The sequence below is a fragment of the Dendropsophus ebraccatus genome, chromosome 1 (assembly GCF_027789765.1).
Source record: "Dendropsophus ebraccatus isolate aDenEbr1 chromosome 1, aDenEbr1.pat, whole genome shotgun sequence".
NCBI lineage: Eukaryota > Metazoa > Chordata > Amphibia > Anura > Hylidae > Dendropsophus > Dendropsophus ebraccatus.
In genome coordinates this window covers 144,063,429-144,076,663 of record NC_091454.1, presented here as the reverse complement: position 1 = coordinate 144,076,663, position 13,235 = coordinate 144,063,429, and the positions used below count along the sequence as shown (strand labels likewise).

The 13,235-nt window shown below is 44.1% G+C and overlaps 1 protein-coding gene across 1 annotated transcript in view; it reads right to left on the bottom strand.

Annotated features, from left to right (window-relative positions):
* LOXL1 (lysyl oxidase like 1) overlaps positions 1 to 12,989 on the bottom strand; it is a 29,119-nt gene extending 16,130 nt beyond the window's left edge. The window contains exons 1-3 of the mRNA XM_069981142.1: positions 11,523 to 12,989; positions 10,720 to 10,828; positions 1,052 to 1,189 (exon numbers count right to left, since the gene is read on the bottom strand). Of these exons, the coding sequence (XP_069837243.1) occupies positions 1,052 to 1,189; positions 10,720 to 10,828; positions 11,523 to 12,471 (1,196 nt within the window). The 5' untranslated portion in view covers positions 12,472 to 12,989. The remainder of the gene's footprint in view (positions 1 to 1,051; positions 1,190 to 10,719; positions 10,829 to 11,522) is intronic.
* Positions 12,990 to 13,235: the final 246 nt, after the last annotated feature.

The window sequence follows — 13,235 nt, the reverse complement described above, 5'->3', positions numbered from 1 at the left end:
CAGTGTTTAGTGCTGCTGTCTTGCAGTATTGGGGCCCTAAGTTTGAAAATGACCAAGGGCAACATCTGCCCTTCTGTGTTTGCCTTGTGGTTTTCTTCAGGTATTTTGTGTTCCTCCTACTCAGAAAAACAATATTACTGATATGTAATACTATTTGGCTTACTATGAAATTGCACTAAAGAAAATCCTATAAATCCATAGGGCTTCTTCCTATGGGCATTAAAATCTAGCAGCATGTAGTTTTCCAGAATTCTGCCTGCTGCAAATACAGATCTAGCAAATCTCTCATTACTATCTATCTCACAGTCTAGATAGAAGACAGGTGCTTTATCAGAGTCCTGTACAGTAAATAAGTGGAACAGAAAAATATAATGCAGCCATCCACAACTGCTGTCTAAAGGTATCCACAGGTACAGAGCAGTACAGAACATTGAGTACTGCACTCTTCACTGTACTGAGCGTAAAATTTATTACTTGTGATTTTTTTGGGAGGGGGGAAGCGAAATTTCATCTTTTGCCTTAGGCAGCAGATGAGCTAGAACCTCGCCTGGGCTAATCATGGCATTCATACCAGCTGTGTGATAATTTTGCTGCATCTTTCTAGACAAGTTCAACGCTTTTGTTTTCCATATGTCACACCTTGACTTGGTTTACACCAATATTTTGTTAAAAAATAATAACACATCATTAATAAATCTAGCGCATTTTTCTAACATCAGCTTTATTTGTACGATTTAAGCAAGAATTTTGAAGCATTTTGCTTAGAGAATCTCCTCTATGTATTTTTTCATGATATATGAGGAAACCACATAGCATTCCATCAGTAATGATCAAACAAATTAGAACAAGACCTAAGGAGTTAAAACAAAGACTTCAACAAGCCATATAAGTCCAATAAACATAAAAATAATTGCTATAGTCTTTGACAGTTGGATCGTTAACTTTTATTATTGTGTCTAAGGCTAGCTTTAGTGGCCATAAAAAGCCACTGTAAAAACATTAATAGGTGGACAAATTAAAAGCAATCTACCGATATCCTTCTTATACTCACTGATGGCAGCTGTGCCACTCCCATGCCTGGCGGGGTCGAGTAGGCAAGAAATCTGCAGTTCCCTGGTTCTTCACTCTTTGAGGGAAGCGAAGTAGAACTCTGACATCATAATCTGAAGAATCTGCTGCATATGCTGAGCTGAGATGGGAGTATAATAAAAAAAAATGGGAGCAGTGAAAATAAGTCATATAAAATGTATTGCTAAGATACATTAACCCCTTCATGCCAAAGGTCATTGACGCAAAAATGTCCAGGACAAATTGAAGCAATGTTCCTCCTCGCCTTCTAAGAGCCATAACGCTTTTATTTTTCTACCTACAGTGTTGGTTGGGGCGTAATTTTTTGCGCCATTATCTCTATTCTTTTTTTTCTTTTTGTTTACACTGTTCGCCATGCAGGAACAATATTGTTATATTTAAATAGATCCGACAATTCCACACACTACAATATATATGTTAATTTTTAAAAATATATATTTTTACTTCCATATAATCGGAAAGGAGGTATTTTAAAAGTTTATTGGAGCTTTATTTTTCAAGGGTTTTTTAAAAATGCGTTTTAAACATATATGGGGCCCCTTATATATGCAATGCTCAGATTACATATACTGATCAATGCTATGCCACTGCATAGCACTGAGCATAGAGTCTGCCTGAAACTCTAAGGGGGAGATTTATGAAAGGGTGTAAATATACACCTGGTGTAAACTGCCCACAGCAACCAATCACAGCCCAGCTTTCAGCTCTGGTAAAATATAAGAGGAGCTGTGATTGGTTGCTGTGGGCAATTTACATCAGGTGTATATTTACACCCTTTTATAAATCTCCCCCTAAGAGTTTTACACCCGCCTGTCATGGTCAGTGATAGGGACCCCCCGCAGCTGACTACCTTAAATGCAGCAATCGCTATGCATAGCAGCATATAAAGGGTTAATGATAGGCAGCTGCGTGACCGTGACACTGATGTGTGCAGGACCACTCAAACTGGAGCGGCCTGCACACATTAAAGGCCCCTTTAACTGCAGGAACGTATAAATACAGATTGCTGACGTGAAGGGGTTAAAATATTTTTAAACACAAAAAGGTTCAAAAAGCAATAGAAAATCCCAGGATATATCATACCATTATTTGTACCACTCAGTATCAGTGTCTATTGCTTATATTACACTTCAATACATATTATACAACGAAAACATGATCATAAAAAAAATGCTATTTATTCATGATTCATTTAAAATGCATGATACAAGGTTAAAAACAATATCATAAAAATAGTGACCACAACATAGAAAGTTTTCAATTATCCTTCAATAAAATAATTAGTAGAGGGGGCAACAAAAACATTAAATTTCAGGAAGGCTAATTTCCAAAAACTAAGAAAGGACCTTGGGGACATAGACTGGGACAATGCCTTCATAAATAAAAGTACACAAGAGAAATGGGACATATTTAAGGGCATCCTGGGTAAATCATGTGAACGACACATACCGTATGGGAATAAAAGTAGTAGAAGTAGGAGAAATCCAATGTGGTTAAGTTCAGCTGTAAGGGGTGCCATAAATGATAAGAAACAAGCATTCAGACTACTAAAACAAGAAGGTAGTGGGGAAGCATTGAGCAACTATAGACAGAAGAATAGAATGTGTAAAAAACAAATAAAAGAAGCAAAAATTGCAACAGAAAGGATTGCCACAGAAAGTAAAACGAATCCCAAAATGTTCTTCAACTATATAAATAACAAAAGACTTAAAACTGAAAATGTTGGTCCCCTCAAAAATAATCTGGGTGTAATGGTGGAGGGGGAAGAGGAAAAGGCCAATCTACTAAATACATTCTTCTCTACTGTATTCACAGAGGAGAATCCCATAACAGACGACATGACTAGGAATAATGTAAATCCTCCCATAAATCTCACCTGCCTAACACAACAAGAAGTGGGGAGACGCCTTAAAACATTAAAATCCATAAGTCACTGGGGTCAGAAGGTATCCATCCTAGAGTTTTGCAAGAATTGAGTACTGTGTTAGACAGACTGTTATTTCTAATATTTAAAGATTCTATAACGACAGGGATTCTTCCACAGGACTGGCGCATAGCTAATGTGGTACCAATATTCAAGAAGGGGTCAAAGACTGATCCTAGAAACTACAGGCCCGTAAGTCTAACATCTATAGTAGGTAAAGTATTTGAGGGGTTTGTAAGAGATGCTATACTGGAGTATCTTAATGAAAATAATCTTATGATGCAGCATCAGCATGGATTTATGAGGGATCGGTCCTGCCAAACTAATCTTATCGGCTTCTATGAAGAGGTGAGTTATAGACTGGACATGGAGGAGGCTGTGGATGTTGTGTATCCTTTTCAAAGGCATTTGATACTGTGCCGCATGAAAGGTTGGTCTATAAAATGGGGATGCTGGGACTAGGGGAAAACATATGGGTAAGTAACTGGTTGAGTGATAGAAAACAGGGGGGTCATTGATGGAAAATATTCAGATTGGGTTTTAGTTACTAGTGGGGTACCACCGGGGTCAGTGTTGGCTCCACTTCTTTTTAATATTTTTATTAATGATCTTGTAGAGGGGCTACAGAGTAGAATCTCCATAAATGTAAGGTTATGCACTTGGGCCGTAGAATTAAGTACAGTTATGTGCTAAATAATAAAAACACTGGGTAAAACTACTCCTGAAAAGGACCTGGGGGTATTGGTTGACAGTAAACTCAACTTTAGTGATCAGTGCCAGGCAGCAGCTGCCAAGGCTAATAAAATAATGTGATGCATCAAAAGAGATATAGATGCTAAGGATGAGAACATAGTTTTGCCTCTTTATAAATCACTGGTCAGACCACACATGGAATACTGTGTACAGTTTTGGGCACCGGTATATAAGAAGGAGCTGAACTGGAGCGGGTGCAGAGGAGGGCAACAAAGGTTATTAAGGGAATAGGTGGGTTACAGTACCAGGACAGGTTATCAAGCTTGGGGTTATTTACGCAAGAAAAAAGACGTCTTAGGGGCGATCTGATCATAATGTACAAATATATGAATGGACAGTACAGAGATCTTTGTAGTGATCTTTTTACTCCTAGGTCTGTAACAATGACAAGGGGGCATCCTCTACGTCTAGAGGAAAGAAGATTTCACCATCAGCATCGACGCAGGTTCTTTACTGTATGAGGGGTAAGACTGTGGAACTCTCTGCCACATGATGTTGTCATGGCCGATTCATTAAATAAGTTCAAGGGAGGCCTGGATGCTTTTCTTGAAAAATATAATACTACAAGTTATGGGCATTAGATTTCCGGTGATACGTTGATCCAGGGATTGTTCTGGTTGCCGTTGGGGTCGGGAGGGAGTTTTCTCCTTGTGGTGGGGCGGTTGTTGTCTGCCTTGTCAGGGGTTTTGAATTCCCCTGGATTAGCGCAGTAGGGTTTCCCTAGGTTGAACCTGATGGACTCTTGTCTTCTTTCAGCCTTATTTACTATGTTACTATGTTACTATGTAATGTTAACACAGACAATGACCAAATAAAATATAGAACGGGAGCACCAATATCTCTTATTCTACGGACCTCCAGTGCTGTATATTATAATATTGCATGCTCGTACTCTTCCAGTTATGCCACCGTCTTATATACTAATACTTATACACTCACCCATTTTAATAAGCTGATGTTCACACAGCGTTCCAAATACTGGAGCCAAGATACAACAAGATAAAACAACCCTCTGGTTCCACTTTCAAAATTTAAAATTGTAAAATTAAAGGGAAACTATTAGCAGGTTAGAAGAATCCAACCTGCTTTCACCCTATAGTGCAAGGGGCACTGAGGATTAGGGTAAATTTCTTACCTTCATCCTTGGGGCTGTTCCTATGCTATTAACCGTTTAATCCTCATGCTAATTAGGCATTTTGGTGCATTGGCGGCGGGACTACCTTCCCATGTGCACCAATCCACCTCTGGACAGCTATTTCCTCCTAATGAACAGTAGCAGAGCAGCTGGCCGGGACGGATTGCTGCACTAGGGGTGGTAGTCCTATCCGCAATGCACCAAAACGCCTAATTAGCATGTAGAAGTGCTATAGTGAGATATCAGCAGGTTAGATTCTCTAACCTGCTGATAGTTTTCTTTTGCCAGCCTGCAATACACCCCTGGGAAAAACTGCCTTTTTCTGGTCACATGGTCACACTGGGGCCTGCCTGCTGAGAGGCGAAAAAGTAGGCTGAAAATGGTGAATATGACAATATGGTGAGCCACTGTTTTTCCCAAGGAAAATGTTAGAATACTGGCATGTATTATTGTTGGACTTTTTTTCCATTTCGTGGGATAAACCCTTTAAGCATAAGGGTTTATTTATGTGTTAATAACTATTATGTACTATACTGTGATGTAACAGAACAAACACTAAACATGTAGCAGCTGTCCTAATTTGTCTTGAATATTGTTAGAAACCTAGTTCTTTATGAGTCGCCTCAGTTTAGGATGGCATATAATCATTCCCATAGGCATTTTATAATTTCTCCAAGCTGTTAATAGTACAATTCCTTTACCTAATAAGGAAAAGCTTAACAGAGCAAGTCCACATGTTTACTGCGGCCAAATGCTAAACGTTTAGAACAAAACAAAAACACATCTTCTGGTAAACATTCTCAGAAACAACCATAACTGGCAAGTCTTAAGATGAAGCCTTAATCTTGAGTCATGTTTTTCGCTACTTACTTGCCATAGTACAAGGTTAGAAAACAATACAGGATCATGTACACAATTCAGCAATGCCAAAGATTTATAACTAGTGATAAAAGAACTTGCTGAACATTAGGGTTTGTCCAAACCGGAACACTTAGCGTTTGACTCCCGCTGCCTGGTGAGGGTGGAAGCAGCCTTAGGCTATGTTCACGCTACGTATATTTTCGTAAAACTACGTCTGTTGTTGCCGATTGCAACAACGGCCGTGATTATTACAAAAATATATATTACATTGCCGTCTATGGAATCCCAGCTGGAGTGTATACACATAGTATACACTCCGACCAGGATCCCTAGTGGCGCCGCGAAAAACTGACATGTCCATTTTCTGTGGCCGCTATTCATTGAATAGCAGCCGCAGAAAACCCTGTCAGTACACACTATGGAGCGAGCGGCTCCGGCCGCACGCTCCATATTGTGCAGTGGGGAGTTCTGATGCGGGCTTGCACGGATGCCCCCGCATCAGAACTAAGCAGAGGAGGAACCTAAACATTCGGCAAGTCTGCTCATCACTATTTATAACACATCCACTCTTGAACATCATTTTTTACATTCAGAGATCTTATGGTGATAAATAATACAATGCATTTCAAAAGTTACTTAGAGGGAACCTCCCTTTTAAAATGTAGTTCAGTCTGCAGGCAGCATGTTATAGAACAGAAGGAGCTCAGCAGATTGATATATAGTTTTATGAGAAAAGTTCCAGGATAACAAGTAAATTATTCATAAAAACGGCTGCTCCTTCTGGGCTAAGTACTCTATTAGGAGGTCCTAAAAAGTGACTGACAGCCGTCTGCATATAGAGAGCTGTCAATCACTGAATAGGCAGAGCAGACAAGTTGTCCTTAAACTTTCCCCTCAAAATTATATATCAATCCTCGAAACTGTTCTGTAACATGAAGCCTGTGGATTGAATTTTAAATGTGACAGGTTACCTTTAATCTTTGTGTAGATGATATCTATACATAAACTGTAATGGTGCTCCACACATCCATCCACATGTAAAGTTGATTTTGGGTAAGACAGTATTTATTAGACTAGAGGGCAATGTGGAAGTTACTATTTGCTATGTCATAATTGTACATACTGTTGAGTAACTACTGGTTCATGTGTTTAGGAACATAAAGTCCTTCAGCGGTGAAAGGGTATGTAAGCTTTGTTATCTGTCTTTCATGAAACATTTGCTCCACTTTTCTACATGCTCCTAAAAGTTCAGGGTAGTCACTGTAAATTAAATTTTGTATTATGCGGTTCAGGGAAGAAAAGGAGCCCTGCACCTCACACCCATGGCTGATACTAGTGCCCCTAGGCTAAATAAAAAACACATCAGAATTTTGTGTATGAATTGATCAAGCCATACTGCCCCATGTACCATCGTGCAGGTATCTGATACACATGGGTCCCTACACTAAGTCCACACCGTGCCAGTCAGTGGCCACCAACCCCGCAGGCACGCACAGTCAGGGAACGGGGGCCATGGGACGGCCCTGCGACCCCCATGCCACAGGACCAGACCCAAAAAACACCACACCAGAACCCGGCCAGCACCGCCGGCGGAGAAGGTCGCCCCCAAACAGCTGGATGAGGTATGTTGGTTTTAAATGTAGCTGAATAATCTTTCGTGTCAGCCATGGGTGCGATGTGCAGCCATTTCTGTCTTTTTGGCTTGTCAATTTTGTATTATGTTGTCAGGTTGCTGTTGCGGAAGTTGAAAGATGCCTAGAAACTCCTTACAAGCCATGGTCTACTAGAATCAGAGGACTTTAAAGCAAATGTACCATCAAGTACATCCGCTTTAATATTTCCCATGTATAGAACTGCACCAGCGCAGGGAAGCCGGTGCCGTGGTCTGTTTTTTGAACTGTGGCCTGCTTCCTGTGTACGGTGCCGTTCTATTCACATGTACCGGGCTGGGGGTGAAGCACTGAAGGCGGGCGGGCCGGCCCGACCCCAGTGGGAGGAAACCCCAGCCTCTCCATGACGTGTTTCCATTGATTCGAACCTCCAGTGCTTCACTCGGCCCGGTACCTGTGAATAGAACGGTGCCGTACATAGGAATCAGGCCGCGGTTCAAAAAACGAATCACAGCCCCGGCGCCGTTCTATACATGGGTAATATTAAAGCAAATGTACCTAATGGTACATTCGCTTTAAAGGGGTTATCCAGGATTAGAAAAACATGGCCACTTTCTTCCAGAAACAGCATGACTCTTGTCTCAAAGTTGTGTGTGGTTTCGCAGTTAGGCTTATTCACTTAATGGAACTAATCTGCAAAACCACATCTAGACTGGAGACAATAGTGGTGCTCTTTCTGAAAGAAAGTGGCCATTTAGGCTATGTTCACACTACGTATGAGTCCAGCCGTAGTTCGTACGCAGCCGTACATGTGCGGCTGAAAGTACGGCCGTGGGAAAAATAGACATGCGGCCGGATTGCGAACATGCGGGCGAACCGTGAACATACGCCCGTAGTACAGTTATGCTTCCCTAGCTTGTTTCGAAGCGATCTGAAACAGGGCATTTACTTGGAAATCTTCGCCCAGCCCAATAAAACACAAAGAACCTTTTGGATCTAAAAATCACATTCAATTTGGCTGAAATAAGTACTTCGTACGGGACCGCAAGGAAATCCATGGCCGTGAGTTGGGACATTTCCGTCCTCAAACAATGGGCTTGTTAATTTTTCACGGCGCCGTATACGATCCAGCCGTACGCTCATACGTAGTGTGCACTGTGCGGCCGTATATCGTATACTTTCAAGTGAACGCATCAACCTCAAAACTACATGCGTATATTCACGGTTCGCACTACGGCCGGAAAGATACGTAGTGTGAATATAGCCTTAAAATGCATTTGAATTTAAATGAGATCCCTTAGTGAACACAGTCAAAAAGGCAGAATTAAGGTTTTTCAGAAACACAAAATTGATGGCTTATATTTAGGATTGTTTGTCTAAAGAGCTGTGGTATTGGGGTGGTCTCTTCATTGTTAAGGGCCCTTGCACACTGAGTAAAAGAGGCTGAATTTACGCATGGAGCCGCGCTACGGATTCCGTTCGAAATTCTGCCTGTTCTATTTCTTTAATGGGATTTGTGCCTTTACTCTCTGCTCAAAGAATGAACATGTACATTCTTTGAGAGGAGAAAAGAGGCGCAAGAGAAATCCCATTGAAGATATAGGACAGGCAGAATTTAGTGCGGAATATGACGCACGGACTCCGCTCATAAATTCAGCCTCTTTTACTCAGTGCGCAAGGGTCCTTACTATATATTGTACATAGACCTGTACAAGCTTTTGCATTTAGTAGAAGCTGCACTGTCATAAAGGGGTTAACAGGGATAAGAAAAGCACAGCTTTCTTGCAAAAAAAATCATCACCCCTGTCCTCAGGTTGTGTGTGGTATTGCAATCCATCTCTATTCATCTATTCACTTTTCTAGAACTCAGCTGTAAAACCACAACCTAATGGTGCGTTTACATGTAACGATTATCGTGCGAATTTGCGCGATAATGATCGAATTCTAACTATAATCGTACGTGTAAACGCAGCGAACGATCAAACGACGAACGAGAAATCGTTCATTTTGATCTTTCAACATGTCATCAAATCATCGTTCGTAAAAAATTTGCCGATCGTTCCGTGTAAACAGTCGTCGCGCGATAGTCCGGCCGCCCGCAGCCCCGCCCGCCGCCCGCCCCTCCCGCTCATCCGCAGCCCTCTGCGCCGGCTCAATCGCCACCCCCTCCGCCGCTCTGATCGCCACCCAAACCGCCGCTCTGATCGCCACTCCCCCCCCCGCCGTAGCTCCGATCGCCCCCGCCGCCGCTCCGATCGACCCCTCCCACCCCGCTGCCGCTCCGGTCGCCCCCCCCCCCCACCGCCGATCCGATGGCCCCCCCCCGGCGACCATACGTTACCTGCTCTGCGTATTGGCTGAAGAGGGGAGCCGGGAATTTCAAACGGCTCCTCTTCAGCCAATCAGGGCGATCAGAGCGGCGGCGGGGGGTGGCGATCGGAGCGGCGGCGGGGTGGCGATCGGAGCGGCGGCGGCGGGGGGGTGGCAATCGGAGCAGCGGCAGGGGTGGCGATCGGGTCGGCGGGGGTGGCGATCAGAGCGGCGGCGGGGGTGGCGATCGGGGCGGCGCAGGGGGCTGCGGTTGACCGTGGGGCCAGGCTGCGGATGAGCGGGGGACCGGGCTGCGAGCAGAGGGCCGGGCTGCGAGCGGGGGGCCGGGCTGCGGGCAGGGGGCCGGGCTGCGGGCGGGCGGGCGATCACAAAACGATTTTTCCGTACGATATATTGTACCGTCTAAACGCTGATCGTTATGAGAAAAAAACGTTACTCCGACATCGTTAATCGTACGATCGGGCCAATTATCGTTTAGTGTAAACGCAGCATAACTGATGACAAGTGAGGTGCTGTTTCCGGAAGATGGCAGCCATGTTTTTCTAAGCCCGGATAAACCCATTAAGGATAGGCCATAAATAATGTACTCTCAAAAAAGCTAATTAAATTCAGATTATTGTATTAATTGATCTTTTTGACCAGTGTTCTCTAACTCCAGTTCTCGTGGCCCACCAATAGCTCAGAATTTGAGGAAACCCCATGCAAAGAACACTTGTGACAATACATGATGCACTGGATATAATTATTAGGGAGCACTGTTTCCCACTAAGCAGCTGCCAAATAGCAAGCCTTTTTCTAAATTGTTTATAATGTATCTCTGTGTTCTTGAGAGGACAAGCATGATGTTTTCTATATATAGATGTTAACATATATGCATCTTACACATGTATTGTGGGAGGGGGTGCACATCAGAAGAGATATTGGTCAATTCTGCATATAGCAGCCAATCCTACAACAAATGGATGTATATAAGGTTATACATCTAGTTATTCTGTTCATATTTTGGGAGTACAGACCTTGAGAGGCAACGTTCCTCTGCTGCACAGCGTAGGGAATACAGATGAGCTCGCTGGACATAGGTTGCAGCCTGAACATAACTTGGATCGGGAACCAAATCAGGAAGCCCTGGAACAGAAAACAGGTTTTACTATTGTCGTCATTAGAGGAGAAGAAAAGCTCAATGATACAATGCCTGTTTATTAGAAAGGACCGTCAGAAACAGTTAACACAGGTTATCCTAGTGCTATGATCCCAAATGTTCAGTAGTGGTCTGTATAGGAACTCTGCAACAAATTCTAAATACTCCTATAGTGCCGCCATGGGGAATGTGGAGTATTACACAGTACCTATAAAGAGTCTGTCTGCATGATGTACAGACTGCAGGATCTCCCAGAAAGACGGATGTTCTTCGTAGGTGTCTGCGAATAGATGACTACCTTACTCTAATATATCATAATTCTCTAATAGAGCATTATGGGTTTACTAAACCACACAACTTCTTTAGGGTACAAACACACACAGGTTATACACTGCGTATTTACTGCTGCGATACGCAGCAGATTAGATCTAAATAACTGAACACTGTATCAAATCTGCTGCGTATCTGCTGCGTATCTGCGGTGTGTGTTAGTACCCTTAAGTTGACTTCTATGTGAGAGATCATACCAATATTATACGGCATTACAACACATTATTCTTTGGCAAATTTTAAAATACTCAACAGAAGTTCATCACTAAGCGCCCTGCCTAGCTACAAGGTGCAATCCTCCACAACCTGCAAGATGTAAAACAAAGAATTTGGTGCTGCAGAAAAACTCACCTCTCCCACTCTGACCACCACGGAAAACACTCCCAACATTGGCTCTTCCTTGTTGCCCAGTCTGTGACTCCCCTCCATTGACTGGAGTATTAGCTGCACGACTTTGTGGTTGAAAATAATCTGGCCTTTGTGCTCCATAGTAGCTCTCCCCCTGACTCACTCCGCCATATGGGGGAAATGCTGCCTCACCACCTCCACCTGCTACAGCTGGCTGTACTGGATCACTTTCTACTGGGATATCACCTCCTCTAAAAAGACTGTGGGCAAAGCGTCTGTCAAGTCCATCTTGGGGTGCAACAGGATTAACTGGAGCTGGCTGCCGAGGGGGCAAAACTGGGGGAGCAAAATAAGGTGGTTGAGCAAAAGGTGGAGAAGGCTCCTCATAGAAATCTTCATATCCCCCTCCCCATGGCGGTTGTGCAGCATAGCCACCTCCACCTCTGGAATAGCCATAGCTTTCATCATATGTCTGGGGAAAATATTCAGGCTGGGGTGCAAAAGGCGGCTGGGGTCTTGGGACGAATGACTGCCCTACAGAATTCTGGGTCGATGACTGACGTATTCTAGTACTCCCTACTCTTCCACCGCCAGTCCCTGCAGCAGGAATAAAGCGACCTGTGCTAGCTGTGTCTCCTCCCCCTTGCCAATTATCTGGCACTTGTCCAAAACCAAATGGGTGACGAGTATTTCCCCTGACTGTCTGAGATCCAGTGCGTGGTAGGGTGGGTGCTTGGCGGCGGAGGTCCACACCACTTCGAACGCCATCCAATACAACTCTAGTTCCTCCTGTGCCCTCTCCTGCTGCCTGGTATTCAGAGCCCGAGTTCAGCAGTCGATATCGTCTTCCACTTTCTTCCCACTGGATCATTTGCCCCCAGCCTGCCCCATCCTGCCCCAGGCACAAGGACAGTCCTGAGAGACACAGACCTAGATGGACTAGCAGAGCCATGCTGGTGTCCTCTCTCCAGTGACACACTGAGGAATGTGGGACTGAAGTGTCAGGCTAGAGCAGGGAACTTAGAACAGCTTGTCTCCTCTGGGCACATTAGCACACACACATGTTGCTGAGACCCGGGTGACTGGAATTTCCTGGCTGTAAAGGTGGTGAGGGGAAAGTATTCTGTGAGGTCTGCTGAGAGGGATGAGCAGAGTAGGGATCAGTGAGGTCCAGCTGCAGGTTCCTGTCATGTAGAGCAGTGACTGATCAGCAGTGCCCTACAGGTCAGCAGAGGATGGTGCAGCAGGTCCCCGTCAGATGGTGCTCCAGCACAGGAGGAGTTAACAGTCACATCCTTTGTTCTCTGCCGGTCCCGTTATTCTGGTCATGTCTGTGAATGACTTCTCGCTGAGCCTTGCAGTCTGACCAGGTCCCCGTCCTCCTCCTCCTCCTTATCGGTCTCCTCCGTCACTTCATCCTTTCTCTGTACCCATTTCTCCTATAACTTCCTGTTTATCCCCCTCTCCCTCACTTTCCCCTCTTCCCGCCCTCCTTTCCTTCCTCACTGCCCCTTCCTAACTTTCTCCCGTCAGTCCTGTGCAGTGTCCTTCCTTTCCGCCCCTGTACAGCAGTCACACTGCATAGACTACAGCGGAGTAGGGGACAGGAGGTCCTCCCTATGGGCTCAGCCTATGCTCAGGGCTTCTCACGTGACTTGTTCATTGGGTGCTTATTTGAGGTATATGTTTTACATGTAAACATCACAAATAAACTAC